This window comes from Gymnodraco acuticeps, unplaced genomic scaffold, assembly GCF_902827175.1.
Source record: "Gymnodraco acuticeps unplaced genomic scaffold, fGymAcu1.1, whole genome shotgun sequence".
Classification (NCBI taxonomy): Eukaryota; Metazoa; Chordata; class Actinopteri; order Perciformes; family Bathydraconidae; genus Gymnodraco; species Gymnodraco acuticeps.
Window position 1 is genome coordinate 3,763,163 of NW_022991154.1, and position 12,896 is coordinate 3,776,058.

The 12,896-nt window shown below is 41.8% G+C and overlaps 1 protein-coding gene across 2 annotated transcripts in view; it reads right to left on the minus strand.

Moving 5' to 3' along the window:
• zc3h3 (zinc finger CCCH-type containing 3) overlaps nt 1–12,896 on the minus strand; it is an 81,867-nt gene that overhangs the window by 30,614 nt on the left and 38,357 nt on the right. For both annotated transcript variants that reach the window (XM_034237464.1, XM_034237463.1), the window contains exon 4: nt 5,284–5,437. In XM_034237464.1, coding sequence (XP_034093355.1) covers nt 5,284–5,437 — 154 coding nt within the window. The remainder of the gene's footprint in view (nt 1–5,283; nt 5,438–12,896) is intronic.

The window sequence follows — 12,896 nt, forward strand, 5'->3', positions numbered from 1 at the left end:
AAGGAGGGTGCAAGGGCATGCAGAAACTCCCCTGTGACTAGTCTGCATGCGTATACTAAAGGTGGTTGTGTGCGTGTTTGCGCACTGCTCTGACCATGCGATGTACGGATAAAGGAGAGCGCAATTCAGCACTACCGCCGCTGTTGATGAATGATCCGACTTTTGTTTTAGTGACAGGGAAGAATTTGGAGGGTCGCGCGACTGCTCCGAATAATGCTGCCCTTGTCTATTTGTCTGCAACCCAAGCATTAGTAAGCTCATATTGGGAAACAGTTACCCTTGAAACAGAGCACAGCAAAAACAGTCATCTGGCTAATTCCAACAGTAAGGACTGCTGCTATTCTTCGGGCACTTAAAGGAAACCAAAGTGATGTCGTTACGCAATCACGATCCTATCAAATCCAACTTAAAGAGAGCCGATGTAATGAGCAGAATCCTCTCTTATGGTGGGTAACACATTAAAAAGCAGCCTAAAGAGTGTTGGTGTGGATTACAGTGTGAACAGCAGCCGAGGAAGATCACAACATTCGGCTGTAGGTGACGGATAGATGACTTATGTGATAAGTAATGAGTAAATGAATGAATTGGGGTATAAAAGGGGATGAATGAGGGAGTGAATGCGGGGAAAAGGAGGAGAGAAGTGAAGAAGAGGGAGCGCTGCTTCACTTTATTGCCCAGTCTCTTACATCCTGTACTGATCGATACTGAAGCACTAAAGGAGATGAGCGCCTGGACCGTGTGTGTATGTGTGTGAAGATATATACAGTCAAAAGTTGTCTACTTATTTGGGGGTCCTGCCATGTTAGGGGCAAGTTAGAAAAAGACGCAAGTAGAAGCCAAGACATTTGGATTAAAAATAAGTATGAATTGATTTGTATTTGACAATAAAATAAGGAATAAAAAGACAGAAAAGAAAAAGAAAGCAACAGAGCAAATGCACGGGTATAGAAAATAAGAGACTACAAGGGAGAAAAATATGGAGGGTTCGACAGGGATAAGGGGGAGGGTTGGGCTGTAATTTATCCGTCAGTGTGCATGCTTTACGGCTTTCTTAATTCAACTCCTGTTACTATTAATGGAGTTAATGTTGAGATTATATCTATTTTCTGGTGGCTTGGGTTGAAATACTGTAGACGATTCCCTCGCCCCTTTAAACGACCGTCCGGCACTAAATCACCGGCTACGCTTGTTATGGATGGAAACAGGTAAGAGCATGCCATGCTGGGTAGGGAAACATCTCTTCCTTTGGAATGGTAAATGATGAATTGTGGTGTTAGTGAAGGTATTTTTTAATCTCAATGTTTAATTGAATTTATCAATATTCAGTACGTCTTTAAATGTGTGCTTTTAAATGTTGTTTAAGGACATTTTATTTATTTTTTTGCAGTTTGTATAGCTTCTGTAATTGGAAAGTGTTATACAAATAAACTTGCCCAATCAGACAGTTAGGGCACTAGCCAATAGAAGCGTGAGTGTTATGTACTGATGTCACTATGTCGCAGAAGTAGACAAAGGAGTCCAATGGAGGCATTTCAGGCTGGTAGTGTAGGGGAGAGAAAAAAAAAAAGCATAATCGGGCCCACTAAATGAAGAAACTGAAGCACAAAAAGCCCCCCAGTGCTTTCTCAGTTGGCGTTAATAATCCTAAAATATCTGCTTATTACCTGCCAGAATTTGGGAACCCTTGGACCACCATGCAAGGCTGTTTTTTGTATTTATTTCCCTAAAGCGTGGCCCCGGGTGTGGATTTCAGCTATGAACAGGCACAGAGATAAGAGCAGAGAACGTATGAGGACAGGGATCAGTGGGTCTGATAGGCCAAAGATGAAGAGCAGCACTCAGTAGTTAAGAGCAGAGAATATGAGCTCATGCTCCACTCAATAGCTTCAAACTGATAAAAGTGGAGGGTCTTTGGAGTTAAACAGAAAGATAAGCATGAGAAAGGAGCGCATGGGTGGGGGTGAGGGGGGGTAATCCACCATCCCTGGGGACCCGACCTGTTCCCCTCCTCTCCCTATCTCTTTCCTCACTTCTACACACATGGTGATATTTCACAAGATGTCACGGGGCTCAAATTGAAAATCCCTTGATGAATCAATATTTACTGCAGCAGCTAAATGAATAGTAATAAGTCACCAGAGGCTGAGTCCGGCCACAGTCCGGCCCCTCTGTCTAACCAAATCTGGATATCACAAATGAAGCAACACACACACAAAACAAGCCCAAAACTCTTTCACTCATAAACAGGCTTCCACAACAGACACAACCAAAAGACTAATGTAACTTCAGCCCAACTAAAAAGAAAACACAGCAGATACATATGCTGAGGTTTTGTAGTTTTAGGAGCTGTCTCCTGGCGGCCAGGAGGACAAAACCAAAATGAGGTGTTTCTAGTCTCTAAAAACGTAGTATCAAAACACACTCAGTACTGTGAATCTACCTTTGATTGCTCTCCCTCAACGACCACAATCATGCCTCTGTGAACTGAACTTAAATTGCAAGAACTCAATTTGTTTTGTGTTAATTCCTAGACCGGACACAATAAAGTTTTAGAGCAGCTCCAATTCCTTTATATTACAATCAGTTTCATGTTTATCAGAACTCAGTTCTTGTGTGTGTGTGTGTGTGTGTGTGTGTGTGTGTGTGTGTGTGTGTGTGTTTCAGAGTGTCAGTTACAGTGTAGTCATACCACATACAGTTTACAGGAAGAGCATCCTGTTATTTTTATAACAGGATGCTTATTATTACTCTACAGATTAACAGATCATCTAATACCAACCAGGACAACTGTTCTGAGCTATCGCAAACTTCAAACAGCATGCAACTGAAGGAGAAAACAAGCTCAACACCACGTCTTTTCTTAATGACAAAGCTAGGATCAAGGCCTTTACTTAAAGGTACTTTTATGTCTTTAATACATAGATATGTGTCCCCGGTGTATCAGGGAACTCACAAAGTGAAATACAACCCTCTCTCGGTTCCTCCGTACCCAAATCTCTAAAAACGGGGGAACAACAGAGCTGATCCAGATTTGCTGCCGATATGACCTAATATCTGAGACGTGGGCTGGCTTTACACCAACGGCCCTATCAGAAACGTTGCTATCAGAAACAATGCCCGACTGTTGTGAAAGTAATATGGTCTTTGTTTACATTATCAAGCATCGCTAACACTCAGAGCTAACCTGTACTGGAGAGAGCATGTGTAAGAAGCAGGAAATAAAAAGGAACTCACCTTGTGGTAAACCCACAAGAGAAAAAGCATTTGAGCTCCATACTGTTTCAGAAATAATCCTTGATGTGGTTTGGAACATGATATGGCGTTTAATCACGGCAGCATTTAGCTGACAATCTGCCGGTAGAATCTCCCGTATGAGCAGGCATAAGCTCCACCACCTCTTTTTTTTTTTTTTTAAAGCTTTATACCCAGAATCAGCACTTTAGTAACAGGGCTGAAACAGAGAGGTATGAGGCATGGCTAGAATGGGTGATCCGTTTGGTATTTTGAGCAAAACACTTCATTGACATTTTTTTATATATCTGAGACCTATGCTATTGCCTAAAAGCATGATAGGTGACCTTTGACATTTTCCACCCAATAATAACCTCCTCATAAAGATGAATTAAAGGGGCCCTATTATGCTTTTTGGGGGGTTTCCTTCCCTGTAGTGTGTTATAGGTTTCTGTGCATGTAAATGGTCTGCAGGCTAAAATCCCAAAGTTCCCTCCAGAGGGAGTCACATCACTACGTAACACTTACAATCCGACCTCTGCAGCTCGTCTGGTCTTCAACCTTCCTAAATTCTCCCACACCACGCCGCTCCTCCGCTCCCTTCACTGGCTTCCAGTAACTGCTAGAATCCACTTCAAGACAATGGTACTTGCGTACCATGCTGTGAATGGATCTGGCCCTTCCTACATCCAGGACATGGTTAAACCGTACACCCCAGCACGTGCACTCCGCTCTGCATCAGCCAAACGGCTCGCTGCACCCTCGCTGCGAAGGGGACCCAAGTTCCGATCAGCAAAAACACATAGGTTTGCTATCCTGGCTCCAAAATAGTGGAATGAGCTCCCCATTGAAATCAGGACAGCAGATAGCTTACACACCTTCCGGCGCAGACTGAAAACTCATCTCTTTCGACTCCACTTCGAGCAATAAAATGAAAAAAAAACCCAAAAACACCAAAACAAAATAAAGAGCACTTACATACTAACTAAGCACTTACATACTAACAAAGCACTTATATACTAAGGACTGGCTTATCTAAAGCCAGTTGAGTAGCACAAAATGTTTTTGCTCTATGAAACCTGATGTACTTATATGATTCTGTTTTCTTCAAGTTTGTATCTTGTTGGTCAAATGCACTTATTGTAAGTCGCTTCGGATAAAAGCGTCAGCTAAATGTAATGTAATGTAATGTATGAAGGGTAATGTAACTTACGCTTCTGTCTAGCACTCCAACACATTTAACGTGAAAGGTTACTCGGAAAGGACATCATCACCACAACCTGGCATATTACACAGCAAGGGAGTTTATGCACAACTAAATATGCAAGTGAATATGAGATTTCAGATTCCTTTACAGGCTAGTGTTGTAATAATTTATTGTGCACAATTTTCTTTTACACATTTTCTTCCAGTGTCTCAAATTTGTGATTTTTGGATTTTGTTTTATTTAATCTTAAAATGCTTGCATTTGTATTTTTGATTTAGAAACTACAAGCAATTTCAAAACTCAATGTTGAGCTTTAGATGACAAATTATTATCTTATGTATGGACTACATTTGTGAAAAAAAAGAATAATAAAGACTAACCTTAAATTAAGTTAGTCATTACTTGCATGCCCATTTGACACGTTTTATTCACTGTGTATTTGAGACTCATTGGTGGATTAAACCTTGTGTGAGAATGCTAGAATAATAGAGGGGCTGTGGGAGATGGAAGTTAGATGAATGAAGGGGGGTTGGGAGAAAGAGGAGATAGGAGTTGTAATGACATAAGAAACAGATCCACCCACCCGCCCTCCCTCTATATCCTTCTGGTGTAAGGCGCTTCTGCTGTAAATTAATGTGAGGAGCACGCTGTTGTAAATGGTTTATTCTCTGGGTTATCTACTGTGTAAAAATGAGCGCTATAAATTCCCGACCTCTTCCACTCATGCCGCACGTGACACTGACATTAAAGACAGGGCGCTGCTCTGCACTGAGGGATATTAGCCACTGAGACACATTAAACCCGGACCTGCGGGAGGTGTGTGTGTATTTGTGAATGTGGATTACCTGGCAGACTGGATCCTCTTAGCTCTCCAAGACAGGGCGGGGTTGTAGTGGAGGGTGTGTGCCGTGCTGGCGGAGCCCGGACGGGTCACCATCTTGTAGCGTGTCCTGAACACCCGAGTAGAGGCGGGGCTACGGTGAGAGGAGGAGGCGGGACCTGGGAGTAGCAAAATTGGCAGATCAGTATGAAAGTCTGCAAATTAAAATCTGATAGCACACAGAAACGAAAGAAATTGTTTAACATCCAGTCAGTGCGGGAACAAATATACATCTTATGAATGCGTTAAGCTCGCACACATTTTTCTGAGGACTCTGGCAGGTGTGCTCTTTAATAAGCTTCACAGATAAAAATGAGGGGGAATAACAAAGGCAGAATTTTTATGAGCCTAATAAATCATATGCTCTGTCTCTTCACTCGCTGCCTTCATCCCTCCTGCCTGGCCTTCCTCCCTCCCTCCCTCCTTCTCACTTTAAGTCTCATTCGTTATATCATTTTACAGATCCATCAGAGAAGAGGCGAAAGTGTAGAGAGATCGGAATTTTAAAAAAAAGAGGACAAAGTGTTTTTATTTATTTATTTCAATGGCTGTGTATCCATCATGTTGTTTTATGATGTCCTATGCCGGCTGACTTACTCGCACAAAGAAGCATTTGCATTGTGAGCCGTCTAAGTCCCTGTTCACATCGGTTCGTAAGCCCAATGTGGGTAATTGTAGAGGTTTGTATCTATTACAAATTAAGTTGAGAACAAGATCAAAATAACTCAATTGAGGTGAGTTTGTTTTTCTTCAACCAATCAAAATTTGCCACAACGTCTGTAAGCAATATTCCTATGACTCATTGCATAATAACAACCTTTGTAAAATTGAAATCCTGATTTGGTTAAAGACAATGAAAAATTCCACAAATCAACTTTTCCTATACCTATGACCTGTCTGAAGCATCTGACTTTGTTGAAGGATGTCACAACGGTCCCACTTCTTAAAACTGATCTTTGTGTGAACAATAGGCGCGTTCACACCGCAGTACTTTTCCCACTTTAGTTCCGAAATATTGCGTTCACACCAAAAAAATCCGGAACAAAAATTAGTTAGAGAACTTTTTTACCGCCTTTTCGTGGGAAAAAAAGGTTCCTATTTCTGATTGGCTGGGCGGATTACAAATCACGCCCCGTAAAACTCCCAAAAGGTTTTGTGAAGCCATCATTTTATTATACTCGCATTGGCATTAGCCCAGCGCATAAACGCAGAGAGACTAACTTATGGCAACACAAAATAAAACATGGGAGCGGTGGAGATGAGGAGGTGTCGGCGTTCTGGCGATTTACTCGGAAGGCTTCAGTAGAAGCTGCTGGGAGTCCCAGCAGCTTCTACTGAAGCCAGTGCCCAACTAAAGAGTTCTCATGAACTAAGTTCTGATTAGTGGGAAAAGTACTGCGGTGTGAAAGCGCCTAATACAGGCTTGGGTAAACTAAGGCCTGCGGGCCATATACGGCTTATGCCACAATATGATAGCAACAAGTAGTCAAGATAGTCTGATTAGCTTCGGTTGCTATGCTAACATCACCTGTAGAATGCCAGAGAAACCTTCATAACAGCGTTGTGATGCCAAACAGCGTCAATTCAGACAAACACATTCACTGATGGGGGAATTGGGGATATTTATCAGCTGCTTGTGTGACAGTCGGACAGTGAAGACTTTACAGCGGCTGCTGCCGTGAGTTAACAGTAGATTAAACTCTGGTGGACGAGCAATGCTCCAGCGGTCGGTAATGCAGCTGAACCACATTAATAAACAATGCACAATGACACTCTGGAGAAAGGTATTAGGTTGGAGAAGTAGTTCTTTAATTTAATCTTGCTTCGTATGATTAAAAACTACCCGACACAGTCCTCTATTGATGTTGTGAGCGGTGTTGCGGAGAAAATCAGTGACGTAAAATGCTGTGTGGGTAATAAGAAGGCACGTAAACGGTTACGTCATGACGCAATAATTCACCTTTGAACCTAATTCACCTTTGAACCTGCATCTGTAACAATGAGTGGAAGAAAATAAAAGTCGACATTGAGTGTTTAATGAGTGGACAGCTACATATTTTTTCACCGATCTGCTACTGGCCCGAACCGTCTTTCAAATTTTAAAACTCATAGTGGCCCCCGAGCTAAAAAGTTTGCCCACCCCTGGCCTAATAGTATTACCAACTGACATAGTGGCCAAACTGACACAAATCAGAGTCCGATTATATAGAACTGTTAGCTATCCAGTTGTGCCAAGAGAAACCCAAAGGAGAAGTTTGCTTTCCCGCTTATCAATATTAGCATTCAAAAAAATATTACCATTGGATGCACCTTGCTTACCAAGTAAGCTATCTATCGTTAACTAAAATGTGCATTGCAACCTGGCCTTGTCATTTCTGGCTCCGAAACACAAAGATCAAGATGGCCAAAAAATGCATGGATTTAAAACAGTTGCCCATAAACCAATGTGTGACATCACCATGGCTACGCCCACTTCTTATATAAAGACTATAGGCACTTTCACACCGCAGTACTTTTCCCACAAAGGTTCATGAGAACTTAGTTCATGAGAACTAAAGAGACACCTCCGCATCACTCCACCGCTCCCATGTTTTCTTTTGTGTTGCCATAAGTTAGTCTCTCTCCGTTTGTGCGCTGGGCTAATGCTAATGCGAGGATAATAAAATGGCGGCTTCACAAAACTTTTTGGGAGTTTTACGGGGCGTGGTTTGCATTCCGCCCAGCCAATCAGACAGAGGAACCTTTTTCTCCCACGAAAGTACCTGCTCTCTAGCAGGGTTCTCATGAACATATTTTAGTTCCGGCTCTTTTTGGTGTGAACGCGACATTTCTGAACTATATCGGAACTAAAGTGGGAAAAGTACTGTGGTGTGAATACGCCTTATGGTACCAAGATGTAGTAAACTAGAAATATACTCCTCACCGAGCTTTAGAAACCTGGGTAAAAAGCTTTGTGAAAAAGCCTTTAGAAATTATATTTGCCACAAGCCTCATGTCGCTGCATGAAAATGTAAAAAGCCTTCCACTACCACAGCCTGAAAAAACATAATGCAACATGAATCAGTTGCTCCCCGCATTCATTTAAATTATTCCACCCCCCCCAAAAAAAACACTTGCATGTAATTATCTGTACTACCTCTTCCCTTTCTCCCAATCATTTACTATGGTGGTCAGTGACAGCACTCTGTCTTCCTAATGAGTAGAGAAAAGACAGAGGGAAGAGAGGTGTGAAAGAGGGATAAAGAATGAGTTTATGCACCCGATGAGGAGCTCATTTCCTATCACCTCTTTCACAAGTCTTTAATTGCCAATTGTCAGGATTGTTGCCGTTTTAATTAGCGTCCAATAACAGACCGTGACCACGAGGGTCGCGGTGACAAACAATAAAATGATTCGATTTCCACTTCTACACATTCCAGCTTCTCTCCCCACTCCTACCCCCTCACTCTTCCTCCTCCCCCCCTCACTCGTTTAATTTGTCAGCCAGGATGCAGCCCTGGATCAGATGGCGAATTCATCTCAGACAAACATTTACTGTTGAACAAATCACTGTTGAGAACACACACATAGATTTAAAACACACACACTGGGCTTTGCTCCTGCATACAAATGTGTATGGCTGGCTTCCGGTAACTGCTAGAATCCACTTCAAGACAATGGTACTTGCGTACCATGCTGCGAATGGATCTGGCCCTTCCTACATCCAGGACATGGTTAAACCGTACACCCGGCGCAGACTGAAAACTCATCTCTTTCGACTCCACTTCGAGCGATAGAACTATTAACAAAGCACTTATATACTAATAAAGGACTGGCTTACCTAAAGCCAGTTGAGTAGCACTTGAAATGTTTTTGCTCTATGAAACCTGATGTACTTATATGATTCTGTTTTCTTCAAGTTTGTATTTTGTTGGTCGAACGCACTTATTGTAAGTCGCTTTGGATAAAAGCGTCAGCTAAATGCAATGTAATATAATGTAATGTAATGTATGAAGGGTTTACATCGAGTTAGAATTATAGGTTATGGCTATACCATTCTGATTGGGTAGAAGGGTCATTCAACAAAACACACTTAATTTTATTTTGAAAATAAAATCCTGTGTTATAAATATTATCCCATTCTTTATTTGTGTATTACTTTGTTATTTATTGTATTGCGCTTTCCAAATGAATGTATTATTACATTATTATTTACTTTGGCTCTGCAGGATTGATCATTATTTAATTGGGTACAATAATATATTACCCGCAAATCAACAATCTAGGACCTGAGAACACAATATCATTCTTAAAAGAAAAACAGAGCAAGGAACAAGAGCTATCAGACGATCAGTTGTGTTTTAAACAAACCGCGGGATTACTAAATTTATAAGACAAAGAACACAAAGGCAATCTCTAAAATAACTTCAAAAAAGTGTTTCAACGATGCCATTCTTAGGGCATCATCCTTGATCAATCTGCTTTATTGTGCACTGAAAAGTTTTCTATGCAAAAGGTGACTAGGGGCGATTATTACCAATAGGCGCGTTCACACCGCTGTACTTTTCCCACTTTAGTTCCGATATAGTTCCGAAATGTTGCGTTCACACCAAAAAGAGCCGGAACTAAAATGTGTTCATGAGAACCTTTTCACTCCCTTTTCTGTCCCTGCTAGAGAGCAGGGACTTTCGTGGGAGAAAAAGGTTCCTATGTCTGATTGGCTGGGCGGATTGCATACCACGCCCGTAAAACTCCCAAAAAGTTTTGTGAAGCCGCCATTTTATTATCCTCGCATTAGCATTATTAGCATTAGCATAGCGCAGAAACGCAGAGACTAACTTATGGCAACACAAAATAAAACATGGGAGCGGTGGAGATGAGGAGGTGTCGGCGTTCTGGCGATTTACTCGGAAAGCTTCAGTAGAAGCTGCTGGGAGTCTCAGCAGCTTCTACTGAAGCCAGTCCCCAACTCCGGGGACTTTGGGCGGCAGTATACGCCGTGAAGTGGTTTGCGGCCTGCCAGTAAACCCAAAGCAGAAGAAGAAGTGACGTCAGCGGCTTCATTTGCCTAATCCACCCCCAGGGACTTATTCCAGTGTGAACTCGATCTGTACTTAGTTCATGAGAACTAAAGAGTTCTCATGAACCTTTGTGGGAAAAGTACTGCGGTGTGAATGTGCCTCATGTGTTATGCATATTCACTTTGCATTTGAAGTCAACGGCTTAACTTGTTGTTTTGCTTTGTTCTGATTGTTCCTTTTAGCAATGTTACCGCACTCCAATAATGTTTTCAAAGCTGATAGGAATGATGGCCAAAAATAAGAGACAGGCTATGATTAACTGGGATGATCATAAAGCCCAAGGTCAATGGTTATATAAAACGGTATTTTTGTTCCGTTACTGATATCATCCATATTACTAGTTATGTGGGTGAAAAGGGGTGTATGTTGTGTTATGAAAGAAAGAGAGACAGCACAAGAACAACAGAGAATATATGGGTAAAGGTGGTGGGGAGGGGGGTTTGTACAGGATTAGTTGCCTGGCTTGTAGTCACTTTTTCTCCCACAATCCATCCGTATTGTAGTCAGAGTTATTTGGGCGTCATGGCATTTGACAAATAGGGCTTGTCAAAGGAGTTGCCTCGATTCCCACCCTGCAAGCTCAAACACCCCCCTCACAAACCTGCCCCCACCCCAACATCCACCTAACCTGCACCTCAATCTGCCTCTAAAAATCCCTCGGTCCAACATCATGACACCCGCAATGTCCATGACGATGTCACACAGCTGTTCCACCTTGTGTTTAATGACATCTATAGTGAGCTGTACTGTTGGTGTGTTTCCCTCAGTGTGTGCGTGCGTGCGTGTGTGTGTCAGCAGGGATGGATGGACGGTGTTGCTCTGATTGTAAACCACTGCAGGTTGTGTGGCTTGAGTGGCTCTGGGAGCAATGGGGTCTCAATCTTCCACTACAGGACCATGACCAATGAGCATGTAAGCACACACACTCACACACATATACACCTGGGGTCTCAATCTTCCCTTAATAGTCCTTTGACAGTGGCCTGCCTTGCAATGTGGGGGGAGCGAGCCAAGTGGCGCTTTGTGAGGCGAAGACACCGTTTGTAGACGCATGCAGCTCGCACGCCATCCATCCATCTTTCTGACTCGCCACTGTGAATCCACAGATAATCTACTCTAGTCGCCACGCGCAGAACACTACGCTCCTTCTGCAAGTAGAGTGCTTGTTAGCCTCAGAGTCTCATCCATAGAGAGAGTTTTGACCATGTTTGGATCAAGTAGTGAGACATCCATTTCTAAGATATGGGCAACCAATACAATACAATACAAGAGGGTGAGTTTGTTTGTGATAATCATGCCTATGGATTCACTAATCAGAACATATTAACATTCATTTAAAAGATCAACAAACTGCCTAAAAAAGCGGACTAAACTACTTTTTATTAATCAATTGTTTTCTGTTAATTGAGCTTTAATTGACTTGTTGTTTCAGCTTAAATTACTATATTCCTTAGTGTTTGTATCAGCTTTTAGTATCGCAGCATTCCCTTTCTTCATGAACCCTTCGATTTCTCAGGAGGTAGCTACACATTTTTATGAAAAAAAGAGAGCATTGGTATAATATATCTGATTGGTATATAATATCAGAAGAGAAAAGGTTGGACTGGACTGGTGCATCCACATGGACACCCTTTAAAAATATGACATTGCAAAATTCTACCAACAGATGTCAGAAGGAATAAACATCCTATTTATGATAATCTTTGTTGGTATAATCTTTAATGCTATGAGCTGAGAACTAGGGGTGTAACGGTATACGTACTGAAATTATTCGGTACGGGCTAGGGCTGCACGATATTGAAAAAAACTAACATTGCGGTTTTTTGTTCCCCTGCAATATATATTGCGTTTTTTTAACCTGTTAAGCCCCAAAGTCCCGGCGGGTACTTTACTTTTTTTTTCCACGACACTGTGTCTCAGGGGATCTTAATATTTAAGAACCTATTAATGTGTTATACCAGATTAACGGAAATAATCTCAGCTAACTGACGATACAAACCATTTTTACCAAAACAAAACACAAGTCTCATAAGAAGCATCTAAATGACCCCTTAGCGAAAAATGCTAACGGACATTGGCACAGAACTCAAGATAAAAGTACCCTTATTACTTATCGTAGCTGCACATACAAGATATCCGATTAAAGCTGAGGTTCCACAGATTATTTAGGTATATAGTATCATCACTGAGTCATCCGAACTCGTGACAGGGGAAGCAAATACAGACATCACAACACGTACCTTTACGGAGCTTCTAGGGGAGATCGTCTCACCATAGCTGTCAATCTGATCAAAAGACGTGTTCAATGGCATTACAACGAGAAAAAACGCGGCTGAATCGGTTAATCCATAGGTTTTTAACGTCTCTGTATAAAAACATTATTTCATTTTTAATCCATAATTCCATTTTTATGTCAAATCGCAGAGCAAAAGTTAGCTGCTAATGGTAGCTACCAGAGTGGCTGCTGCTTCCGGTCTTGGAAATGCGGCAGTCTAATACACACATTACCAAATAAGGA